Here is a 12,838-nt window from a genome sequence, read left to right as displayed (position 1 = left end):
TGAGAAATGATTCTGAATCGACCAGATTTTAAAAACCGATTAATCGCAAAATCGATTTTTTTTTTTTTGCCCAGCCCTAATATATATATATATGCTAATCCTGGTGGGATTGAGCTATGAATAATAAGTTCACTAATACTTTGTTCAATTTAAAATAAATTAAATAATATAAGTTTAGGTAATTGAGTGATTCTGGATTTCTTATGCATGTTTTTTTTTATTGCGCAATATAGGTCTTAAATTTTATTCATAATGGTCTTAAAAAGGTCTTAAAAAGTCTTAAATTTGACTTGGTAAAACCTGCAGATACCCTGTTACTGTCCCATCCCTAGCTTTTACACAGAACGTCTCCTTCAGTGATTGATTTCCATGTAGCTGTAATCAGTTAGGTTTTTATTAGTGAAATAGTAAAGTTAATATCATTTAGGGAGTTTTAAACAAGTCAATCTTACTAAAAGATGCATACAGTGGGCATGCTAGAGCATTCTTGAACCGGTGAGTGAACGGCACTATGAATGTGAATTTGAGACTAATAATGAGCATAGATGACAAAGAGAATTCAATTCAGAGGTTTTATTTCCAATTCATGTTTTATTTAATGTAAAATGATGTCTTTATTGTGACATGACTTGATGCATAACGTGACTTTCTCCCTTTTTTGGCACCAAGTTTAAACTATATATCAAGCATGTCACAGCTCATTTGTCCATTATATTAAGTAAAACTTAATAAGGGAGGTAATTTCATATTTTAATAGGTGAAACAAAACCGATACCTGATTATGGGAAAATTTAAATGTCAGGAAAAATATTGGTAAAACCAATTATCGGAATACTGTTGTGGACAACTGGGGTCTTTGTAGTCACAAAAGGTTGAAAACCACTGCTTTAGAGGGTGTATATGAGGGCACTTTCTATATTGGCTTTAAATGTTGATCTCTCACTCTTACTCAGGCTAAACAGAGAGCTGAGGTATTGCAGTCTACACACAAGTTCTTCTCTGAGCAACAACAACTCAAAGCTCCAGTAAGCAAGCCCACCCGCATGGAAGGTGTAGGCAAACCCACCGACAGCATCTCTTCAAATCACCAGGGGATGCCATCCGACCGTGCAGAGTCTGACAAACCTGCACCACTAGCAACAACCAAACCCATCCGGACGGGTCCGATCAAACCGCAGGCTATCAAACCAGAGGAGAGCAAATAGTCGTTATTGCTTCAGAAAGAGCACATGGATGGATGGAAGAATGGACTGAGAGGCCAGAGGCTTGAGGGAGGGGAGAGGGGTGACGTCCTACAGCACCTGAAAGTAGCAGAGAAGTGTAGGGAAGTTGAGTGATGGAAGTTAATTTTACGAGGTGATGTGCATTTCTCACATTCACTGTGCCCTTTTTCCTCATCCTTTTATCAGTCCATCCATTCTCTCTGCTGTGGTTTGCATTACAGATAAAGCGCCCCTCCATTGTGTGAACTGTACATCCCCAGTGAACAATGAAGGTAGACATCAACAAAAGTTACACTTGCTGCTGAGAATGCCATTTTAAATAGAAATATGATTTACTTTTCACTTTCACATTTCCTCATGTAAAGAAACATGTTTTAGGAAGGCAGATATCTTTTTTTTTTTTATGATTGAAGATGTTTTTCCCACTTTTTGTTGTTCCTGATGTCGAACAACAATGCTGGGGGCTATGGCGATTTAAAGATACAATTAAATGTCTGCACACACTCGCATATAATTATAGCGTGTGCATACACCTCTCAACATTATCTGTACACTTACTTTCACTTCAACCATGTGTATTGGCCTTTACAATACATAGAACATCATTTCAGCAGATTAGGAATTGATTACCGACGTGTCTGATTAATTCATCGATTGCAGTCTCCACTGTGAGCCTTCCCTCTTGCCTTCTCTGTCAATAGTCTATGCCTGCAAGAATTGAAGATTGTGTGTGCGCGAAATAACCTTGAATCTTTAGCCAAAGGTTAGACATCAAGAGACCTGAATCCTTTTAGATGAAAATATGATTTTGACAAAGACTGCTCAGCTTGGTCAACAGATAGTAGAATTATGATGGAATATTTTCTTTTTTGTAAACGGTTCCTCCAGATCAGGCCTATGTTTGATATGTCCTAAGCTTAAGCCCCTCCCCTTTTCTGTGACAAGTACAGATGTAGACACGCCCACTTCTAGAACTCCACTCTTTCACCTTCCATCCTCTCCACACAGCTCCCAACCATGCTGCTGACCAACTCTGACTCTCCTGACCAATCACTGCAGAGGAGGGGCGGGGTTTGGGTTGGGGTGAGTGGTCAAGCAATTTAGGTTCAATGCTAAAGAGCTGCAGGTTTAGAAAGAGGAATGTTGACCATAAAGCAGCCAAACTTGATGGGGGGGTTTGGGGTAGGAGTAATGCAAGTCTTGAACAGAGGTTGCCAGATGTTTTGGACTACTCTTATGGTGACCGCAGACCTAATACAAGGTCTTTCTCCAAACCGCTCCTCTAGGGTTGCTATTGGAAAGAAGGGGCATACAGTTGAACAAGGGTTTAGTATGCCCCCCCCCCCCATTTCTTGTTTGTTTAGTAAGTATGAGAAACTACAAACAGAAGGGGAGGAGAGGGAATTGATTTGTTTTTTTTCATTTTTTTCATTTTTGATTTCTGTTTTGTTTTACTTGTACAGGGGTTCAATCGCTGTATTAAAATATGTAAGGTCTTATTTACATTCTCCTGGTTTGGTTACAGAAACTAATAAAATAATATGCTGTAAAAAATGAACTGTGGTCATGTGTTTTTTGGTTTTGAGGTGCTGAATTCATTAAGATGCATGCAAAAAAAGACAACACTAAATTAGAGACGCACACAGATGAACTTTTTTCATCTTTATTCTCATAAGTTAATATACTTAGAGCCACAAGATCCCAATCTTAACATCTCAAGCAGCACAGAGTCTTGAGGCAAATTCATAGGAGAGTAAGGAAAACATTCATCATATACAGAGTAAGGATAGTAGGCTACGACTGCTTGAGGATTAGAGCATGTACACAAGCAAGGGTTTTGTTACGGTTTTTAAAGTTGCAAACCTCTGTACAATCTTTCAGTCAAGAGGCAGGCTTACTGTAATTAATTGTATGCCATTTATATTTCCCCCCTTCCTTGAATTTATTCAGTGCCGTAAACACAAAAAGACAAGACATTACTTACAAAGGTAGAAAAATAATTTCTCTATTAACATGTTAAGTGGACAACATCACTGAGGACTTAAATGTGGCCTCAATTTATTTAAAAAAAAACTGATATCATGATACATGATTAGATATTTATCCATATGGGAACTTGTTGGTCAAAGGAACTTTTTAGCAATTTGTTTTGTTAAATGTAGTCACTGGTGTGCTTTATTTTAATCTTTAATTGATGTCTTAATTTTCCTGATTTAAGCACAAACAATTGTATGTTTTTTGGTATTCATTATATATAATGTGGTGCTATGTCACCAGCATAATTATGGTTGACTAATATCAGTAAATCCAACTAGCTGTCCCACTGGATGTTAAAATATTAAAAGCATTACAAAATGCGTCTATAAGCTGGGGTGATATGGAAATTTACGCTGATGGCGCCGCTTTACTCTTGTTTGCCAAGTCTCACTTTATAAGATACGATATAATAGTTATCCCAGGCATTTAGCTTTCTCTGCACTGGGTTGTAGTCTACCATGCTGTTGTAGCGATAACGGTTTTTGAATGGCACTGAGATCTGTTTACCCTGGCTGGTTGCGGTGTCATACATGTAATTTACGGTGGTGTTTGGTGAGGAGTAACTAGCAACCGTGTACAGCTTGCCACATATCATGAAAGCATTAGCCACAGAAGTCTTCCGGATTTTAGTCTCCCAGGTGCCCTTCACCTCCAAGTTGTGAGGGTCCAGCTGGGAGATCACGATAGCGCCCTTGGCTTTGTTGGTGCTGTATATGGCCCATAGACCATTCTCATCTACTGCCAGGTCGATGTCTGTGTAACCACCCCAGGAGTAGGGGAATATACCGTGGAAGCCCGCATGGGGAAGATCACGGCGGGCAGCAATGCTCTCGGACAGTAGATCGTATCTTAGAAGGGTGCGACTGAGCCTCCGTTGGTAGTACAAGGAGCCTCTGTACATGGTGGCACCTGTGCTCTCCACGGATTCTGGCAAGAGGAGGACTTTGGTAGGAAACCCACGTGACAGCTGATCCATGTTTTCATACCCGAAGAGTTGACGCACATCAGAGCCTACGGCATCGATGCGCCATACCATCTCTGGACCATAAGGTTCCTTAGCTTCTGGGTCTTGCATCCAGACACCGTATTTACCTGCAATACTGTCAGCCTTACGGTGCATCTCAGGATCTTCTACCCACACCAGATCACCGCAGCCTGAAAGAAATCAAGAGATTGGACACTTGTTGGAAACAACAGATTGCCGATGACAGGTTGAAAGGAGATGCCTTTAAAAAGAAATCTGCAAAAGGTGGAAGACAGGACAACTTGTCCTACCATTCCTGCTAGTGTAAAAGATTGGAAGCATACTTAACCTTTCCTAAAATACCCTGTAAGAGAGAGGTACTGGGGGAAGGGATGCTTGGCAGATTTCAAAGGACTTCTTGGGAAAAACCTGAACCATGATGTCTTTGTTTAGCAACATGTTCACATCAAGTGATTCGCATTACCATTTTGGCGCCTTACTAAACATACGCGCTCCTTTTATAACGCTTGATTATTTTAGACTTAAATGAATTGTTAAAAATAGCAGTATTTGTGTTAGTGCTGTCAGCAGGAATGAAAGCTATGTGCACAGTATCAATTTTTCAGGCACCTGAGATGAACAGATGTAGGGGCATGGGGCATATATATATATCAACATGACTTGACAGTCAAGCTAATGTCGGAAGACATCTACTAGGCCCTGTTTACACCTAATATAAAGATGTTTTAGTCGATCAGATCACAAGTGGATGACGCTAAATCGGGTCTAAAACATTTGAGCATGTCAACGTTTGACCACTTCCAGAGGTAGTCAAAAACTCAATTGACCGGATTGCTTTCGTAGTGTATATGCTCAGGGTTGATGCGTTCGGACAGCCACAAAAGATCACCTAATCTCTGCCTACTGACTTAAGAAGCCTAAACATTATAAGAAGTGCACTAGCCAGACAGGATTTAAAGGAACACTGCAATTTTTTTGGGACTTAAGCTTATTCACCGTATCCACCAAAGTTAGATAAGTCCATACATACCCTTTTTATCTCTGCGTGCCATAACGGTGTCAGACACACCCACTGCTAGCCTAACTTAAGACAAAGACTGGAGGTAAACGGCTCCATCTAGCCTACTGCTCAATAAGTGACAAAATAATGCCAACATTTTCCTATTTATATGTTGCGATGTGTATAGTTACATCGTGTACTAAGACCAACAGAAAATGAAACGTGATTTTCTAGATTGATATGGCTAGGAACTATACTCCCATTCCTACATAGTAATCAGGAAACTTTGCTGCCGTGCAATGCGTGCTGCAGGCGCAATGATATCATGCAGCACCTGAAAATAGGCTAACTTCTGTCAACATAACCAACATGACAACCTACTTGCACAGAAAGCGCACTGGGGACTATTTTCAGGCACTGCGTAATATCATAGCGTCGCTATACCAATGGCACGGCAGCAAAGTTCCCTGATTATTAAGCAGGAATGAGAGTAGTCCCTACACTGTAAAAAAAAATAATAATAATAATTGTTTGTTTTAACTTTAAAAATTTAAGTAACCTGGTTACCTTAACAATTTTAGTTTATTGAAATTTTTGTTTCACAAATTTGCGATGTTTCACTACCTCATGACAAATAAAACACTCAAAATTACCCAATACGCTTACAAAATCTTTTAGTAATATTTGAATAAAGGTTGTGGATTCTCAAAATGTTTTGTTGTATTAACTCAAATTTTTAATTTCAATGAAGCCAACCAGGTAACTTATTTTTTAAATAATTTTTTACAGTGTAGCCATATCGTTTACCTCCAGTCTGTGCTCTGCTTAGCGATGGTGCATCAGATAAAGTTATGGCACGCACGGAGATAAAAATGGTATGTATGGACTTATCTAACCCTGGGGTATATGGTAAATAAGCTTAAGTCCTGCAAAGTTGCCATGTTAATTTAAACTTTGTCGGCTGAAGACCCAAATATGGTTTGAAGACAATATGTATCCAGCACAATGTTCTCTCAGCATTTCTGATTTCTAATGCACTCACTCTTGCGACTATCAGCATAAACGAAAGCGTGTTTTTTCCACCGGTCACGTTTATAAGTAAATTTCGCAAACTTATGTTGTCCATTAGATCAGAGATCTGAAAAAGGCCATACATTTACCTGCCAATTGAAGAAATAAGGACAGAGGTGGTTGAAAGTGGACCAAAGAGATAAATAAAAAGGCTAAGTGTAAACTGAAATGTCTCCCTCATCTACTTTTGATCCGATCGACCAAATCGCATCTTAATACCAGGTGTAAACGGGCCCTAGATTGTGGCTTTATGTGATAAAGACACCCTAGGGTTAGGGTGTGACTCTCACCTGAGATGTCTGCTGGACCTTCCAGATTTGGGGCAGATACCTCAGTGACCACAGCTGTCAGCTCTTGATATCCTGGATTCGAGTAATGCCATGCAGGATCTAGGAGAGCAATAAGACAGAAATTCACATACTCAGATGGAGACATGTATGTGAAGGTGTTGAGGTCTACATTTGTCAATTAGTGACCATGACAGCAGTAACAAGAACATCAAAGATCTTGTCCTATTTGCAGTATGGATGGTGCAGTTGGTTCTCTGCTTGAGTAACTATACCCCTACCTCTTAAACTGCTTTTGTCTCCTTGTGTATTCCCAGTTCTGGATACGAGGTGGGAAAGTGAAGAACCTAAAAGGCAAAGACACATGATCAATGTATACTGTTATGGTCTGGGGATGTTTGCTGTCCTTTATTATCTGGATTCTCTAGACCACAAATGTGTATAGCCAAATCATACGGTTATAATCAGCTCTCAAGTTGGTACCATGACCAAGTCTAAACGAGTCAAGTTGGACAGGCTTGGCATTGATCCTGAGTTGCCTAAGAGAGGCATGTTTGTTGGGATGCATGGTTTTGGGGGACTGGCAGCTCTACTGACAGTCAGGAATCTAACAGAAGGAAATAAACAGCCCTGAGTAGATTCCCAGCTGTCCCGGAGCCTGCCAGACTCCAGACCTCCCATTACACATCCGAAACTCAGACATGCACTCCACCAGGGTGCACATGCACACTTCCTGATTAACAATCTCAAACAAAAGCAAAGCTAAATAAAATAAAATAAACTTTTCCCATCCCAACTTGTGCAAGACTTTTTTGTAATCTGACTTGTCAGCTTCTGGTTCAGCAAATACCTGTTTGTCCAAAGTCCAAGAAATGGAAGCTGTTTGAAAAGGGGTCTTTTAGAAACCTTGTCGGGTCCTACTAATGATGCATAAAGGACCTAAACATCTCACACACATTAGAAATGACCTCGGTTAAGCCCTACGGCAAACTATGGTGCCACATTATCATTGATGTCTGATCATGTGCTTACATGTTTACAGGCTTTTATAATGCTTACACTTTGAGACGTGAACATCTGAAAGCTGACTGTGATTGATTGATTGCTGTGACGAGGGTTAAAAAGGGCGGCTGATGATGATGATGATAGCTTGCTCAGACCTGCAGTGGGAAGGTCTGTAGTTACTGTTTTTATCCCTATAATCAACACATGCTCATGGACACGGGTCTATGCATCACTACCAGTCAACAAAAGCATGCAATTCCCAAGGTTTGTTTGCAGGTGTTTGTACTTATCTGTATTTCGTGCCTAATGGTTCCCTGCGAGATCAAGCAGAACTAAAGAACCTTCTGGGCCAGCTGGTAGCGTGTTGCAGGCTAATTTATTTGCAGGAGCCTTCACATCTTAACATCTTGAAGACTTTGGAGAGGTTTTTATTTAATGTTCTTTTGGGTTTTGCAACTCTGTGCCGTGAAGCACACGCCAAATCTTAGTATAATTCTAAATGAGAATTCTTGTAGTTTAAAATATCGTATTGAAGATTTCCAAAACACTTTGATATCCAGAGGCACGCATTCATATGTTCGTACTTAATGAGGTGACACTGACACTGAACATTTATACGGCTGAATGGAACGGGGTTCCTGATGTTTTATTTATTGCAGAGACATGTTCAGTTTGGCAGCTTCACTGCTCAGTCATTTTTTTCTCATTAAAATGTTTTACACAGAGTAGTACTTTTAAAAAGCTTGTAGTCCTAGAATAAATTAATCACAACTGAATGAAAATAAACCATTTCTGCAGTTGCATTGGTACCTGACAACATTTGCTTTTGCTTGAAGTGTTAGTCCAAGACGACTCCCATATAAGCCAGAGTAATATAAACAAGTAATAAGTGCACCTTTCTTTGAACATTCCGTTAAGCAATGTAATTAACTTTTTTTTTTATCCACTGGTAAATTACTGTTTATTCAGCCCCTTTCTGTGCTTGTGCAAGATGGATGGCCTGGTTTCTTTTCAATCTCAAAGAGCTGGAATCTGTCATCCTTTTGCTAATAAGGTCTCATCAGTGCTTCTGTCCTCTGTCTTGTTCATTTTTTTATTTTTCACATGTTTTTTTACATGACGTACAAAGGTGTGTGGAGCTGTGGCGTTGTTCACAAGTGTCAGTATGAGAAACAGAACAAATGTCAGGACGTGGACAAGAGGAACAGATGGGGAGGAATATATAACCTCTATAAAAGTTATTTGGGACATGGTCTTTAAATACCTTTTTTTGTGTCTAAAACGTAAGTTATTTGATATTACTTTTGTTTATAAACCTGTAGTTATAAAGTGTTTATTTGATAAATTACAATAACAGAATATGTCAGTAAAGCTTAACCAAGACAAGTTTTTAAGGTACTAACACCAAATTTAATCCACCACTTACAACCCCAGTGGGGATCAGTTACCCCTGACCTCCACCTCTCCTCGTGAAGCATCAGTCAGTGGTCTGCTGGGAGCTGTCAGTAAGACTTTACTGCCGAGTATTAGCGCACCACTGTTTTACTGCTTCAGCAGCTTGCCGTAACACCCTCATGAGTCTTTCGCTCATATGTGGAGCTGCTCTTATAATATATGACCGGGTGATGTCACCTAGTTCAGCTCTGATACTGTTCGCTGCTCCTTTAAAATGAACACAGCATCCTGCTCACCTATCCCCCACCGAAGTGTGATTCACGCTTCCAGGCAGATATAACTGTGGAAATATATACATAAACCTGAGAGTCTGTTCCAAGGTGCCAGTGACTAGCTTGTCATATACTCACACCCTCTGCTTTCCCAGACACCGCACCTGTTTACAAGTCACGGTTCAATTGCATTTAGTAAAATTACAAGTCAGTGTATATTTTGCTTGAGCATTTTCCATCATCATTCCATCATAGATCATTTTACACTTTATAATGAAATTTACACGGTCATAAAACAAGCTACGAGAGGGTACAAGAGATTGTCACTGGGACAGAACCCTTAACGGGACACTTTTGTACTTTATCTTTTAAATAATGCATTTGAATGCTTTTGAGTAATAACATGCATTTTTAAGATATTACGTGAACCCTTTAGTATTATACAAAGTTTATACAAAGTTTACCTTCTGAGGGTACTGCCCCGGTGAAAAGCTGTTAAAGGTAAAATGCACATCACAAATATATTCCAAGCGGATAAACCGTTTGAAGGTATTGAACATTTGGCTATTTTTTTACTTCAACAAAATATCCTCTGACAATTTTCTCGGTTGTCACAACTCACCTGGTCTGAAGCTGTTGTCATTTTGCGGCACTCTGGGAGGAGGTTGTTGCGTGCAGGGTCTGCTCCTCAACCTCTCAGCCTCCTGGCGGAGCTCTTCCATCCTCTGCTGCAGGTCCTGGACCTGTCTGTCCAGCCTTTGCTTCTCTCTCTGGAGCTGAGCGTTCTCTCCCATCACCTGGTTGTAAGATTCCTGGAGACCTGACTGTGATCCAGAACCCTGTGATGACTCTGACGCGGCGTCCGCTCCTACGAGACGGGCGACCAGCGCCTCTAGCAACCCCAGGCGGGACTTCATGGCCTCCATCTCAGGATTTATACCTGCTGATGGACAACTGGCCTCTGTAGGGCTGTCCACTGTGAAGCTGTACTGACAACGGCCATTGCCGCCATTCCCCCGACGAAAACTAGCACTGCCTTGAGCCTGGGTGCCCATGAGCAGGCAAGAAGCGCACAACACAGCCCAAAACCACATGTTGAGGTAGACCTCAGATACCTGGAAAATTCTTTATCTGATGCTCTTCTTCCAGGAAGGTTTACGCAGAGGCGTCTCTACTCTTTCGGCAGATCACTTGTCTGTCCTGTCCTCTTTAGCTTTGGCACTAATCTGTCCCTTTCCCTTTCACCTGACAAGCGTAACCGGAGCCGCTCACTTCTCTGGCGTTCCGCTAGTGACCTCTCACCTGAGTCTTTTCAATCTTTCTCTCCTACTGACTTCCTCTCGGTTGAGCAAAAGATTGCCTTTGAGGGGCTGTTCAGAGTGTCTCGGTTTGATTGGTGGTTGATGCCTGTGATCCCTCGGTTTGTCTCTTCTGGTTTGGAGGCAGTTTGTCTGGGGCAAGTTACGCTGGGGCTTATTTATACAGTCAGGGAGGAAAGGGAGGGAGGGAGAGACTCAAAGAGGGACGGAAGAAAAGGAGGGATGCTGTGTGCTTGAGGGATTGCCACAACAAAAGATCCTTCCAGAGTTCTTTCTTTGCCACCTCCTCCTGGAGGGCATATCGGAGCATGTGTGGGATGGTGTGTGTGTTGTTTGTTTAGCTTTGTGTGGAGGAATGAAGGGGCAAACACAGGTGAACACAGCTGGTTTGTTAATGTCAAAGTGTTATTTAATGGTTTGTATGCTCAGGCATTTTCCCACTGGGTATTGTAGTAATTACTTACGTAATGTGCCTAACAAACTAGGTGTGTGTCTGAGAGATTTAAGAGTACCTACTGGGGAGAGCATACCTTTCTGCTGCTTTCTAATTTGGGTCTTGCGGTGTATGTGGTCCTATCGGTTTGCTGCTGGTGATTCACAGCCAGGGGATCTTGATGTGGGGAACCCAAGGCTGTTGAGAGGGGGTGGATTTGGATAGAGTTACTCCAACTGGACAGTCCATGGGAGAGGTCCAGTGTTGGTTTACATGTTGAGCTTAGCTAAAGGGGTCAGAATGTGACGCAAGCGGTAGCAGAGGTCAATGCGTGTTTGAGGTGTTAGTGATCTTGTTGATGGCGTTTGTAACAGTTTAACACAACACCAATAACCGCCTCAATCTTCAGAATCATGCTCCCTTGCCCATTTCTCATTCTGTCACCAACCTTCACAACCCCTTGCGATTTAGTTTCCTTCTTTCTCATTTACTTATGACATCCCACTGTCATTTCCACCACTCTACCCTTCACAGTTCATCACCTCACTCTTTCAACAGGTCTGTCATTTGTTTTTGTTAGCTTACTTAGTAAACACTGGCTCAGAACACTTTCTCTCTCTTTTATCTACAATGTGGCCCAGATGGCTCAGAACTGGAATCTCTCTTCATGGTGGCCTTTCATTTTTTATTTTGTTTGAATGTGCATGAGATGTCTGAATTTCTTGCCTGGCTAAGTCTTCTGTGATTTTTTTTTAATACAAATTCCTGTTACACAATGTTCATTGTTTCTGATTATTCTTACTTCCCAATCCTAAATTAGTCTTCTCTTCTTTGTGTGCAGGTGAAATGTTAAACAGTATGTATGCTTCTATCCCACTATACAAAAAAAAAAAAAAAAAGGAATAGTAAAATCGGCTTCTGAACAATCTGCATTTACACACAACAATACAATGCAATCTAATTTAGCAAGTATATTATAAGGGTAAATAAATACAAATATTGGCTAAACTTTTGTACCATTTATTCCATAAAACACCTTTTAAAAACAGGGATGGCATTATAAAAAGGCCTATACATTCAAATTTAATTATTCTACTCTGGGAAAAATAGCTGTATTAATGGAATAACCAAATAATAATTCCATTAATTATTTACATAGTAAATTTAAATGTAGTGACATGCAACTAGCCAGGACACACCTTGACATGTAATTTCTACCCAAAACTGTGTTTATGTGAGTAATTATTATCTAATGGTCTTAAAAAGTATTTAAACACATCACAAATAAATAATTTTCAATGTATGATGACGAAATATAAAAAAATCGCATTGCATCTGCAAACAAATGATGGCAGATAATTTCGCTCTAACATTTCTGAGCAATTCGCAATGACTTTTAAACAAGAGGTGCTATGGTGATTTTTAGATGTCCGTGCTGTCCTAACAGAGTAAGCATAGGCATATTTCATCACATATGTTTCAATAATTTTTGATATTCACAAAGTGCCCCAATAATTGATTTTGAATATCCATTTTTTTGTATAATCTATCAAACTTGTCTTTGTGAAATGTTTTGCTCGTGTGCTTGAGGTTTTAAAATAAATGTCACGGTTTAATATTTTGTTATGTAATATTACGACATCAGTACATCTTAAATGTGGCCAAATACCTTTTGGGGCTTGAATTTTTAACATCTTACTTTTGTTTTCAACACCTTTCCTTTAACATTCTGGCCGTTCTTCAGGACCACCATCACAGCTCTCAAATCTCACCTTGCAGGCTTCATTTCATCTATTACCACAGCAGATTTA

At 40.3% G+C, this 12,838-nt stretch overlaps 2 protein-coding genes across 3 annotated transcripts in view; one reads left to right on the top strand and one right to left on the bottom strand.

The window, feature by feature from the left end:
* The window catches only part of prrc2c (proline-rich coiled-coil 2C), a 41,823-nt gene extending 39,046 nt beyond the window's left edge, over window positions 1–2,777 (top strand). For both annotated transcript variants that reach the window (XM_067417195.1, XM_067417196.1), the window contains exon 33: window positions 954–2,777. In XM_067417195.1, coding sequence (XP_067273296.1) covers window positions 954–1,205 — 252 coding nt within the window. In that variant the 3' untranslated portion in view covers window positions 1,206–2,777. The remainder of the gene's footprint in view (window positions 1–953) is intronic.
* Window positions 2,778–2,872: 95 nt separating this feature from the next.
* On the bottom strand, window positions 2,873–11,863 carry myoc (myocilin). The gene is made up of 4 exons (XM_067417197.1): window positions 9,898–11,863; window positions 6,885–6,950; window positions 6,607–6,705; window positions 2,873–4,415 (listed from the first exon to the last, which is right to left on the bottom strand). The coding sequence occupies exons 1-4, from the start codon at window positions 10,367–10,369 to the stop codon at window positions 3,628–3,630; spliced, it is 1,425 nt and encodes a 474-aa protein (XP_067273298.1). The 5' UTR covers window positions 10,370–11,863; the 3' UTR covers window positions 2,873–3,627.
* Window positions 11,864–12,838: the final 975 nt, after the last annotated feature.

This window comes from Pseudorasbora parva, chromosome 15 (genome assembly GCF_024679245.1).
Source record: "Pseudorasbora parva isolate DD20220531a chromosome 15, ASM2467924v1, whole genome shotgun sequence".
NCBI classification, from domain to species: Eukaryota; Metazoa; Chordata; class Actinopteri; order Cypriniformes; family Gobionidae; genus Pseudorasbora; species Pseudorasbora parva.
Note: the sequence above shows the minus strand (reverse complement) of the source record. Positions and strands in the feature narration are given on the sequence as shown.

Excerpts from the sequence above, each read along its gene's own strand:
- myoc (XM_067417197.1), bottom strand. The coding sequence starts at position 10,369 with ATGTGGTTTTGGGCTGTGTTGTGCGCTTCTTGCCTGCTCATGGGCACC. Across the intron at positions 6,706-6,884 it reads AGACAAAAGCAGTTTAAGAG|ATCCTGCATGGCATTACTCG; the intron begins GTAGGGGTATAG and ends TTGCTCTCCTAG. Across the intron at positions 4,416-6,606 it reads AGGTCCAGCAGACATCTCAG|GCTGCGGTGATCTGGTGTGG; the intron begins GTGAGAGTCACA and ends GATTTCTTTCAG.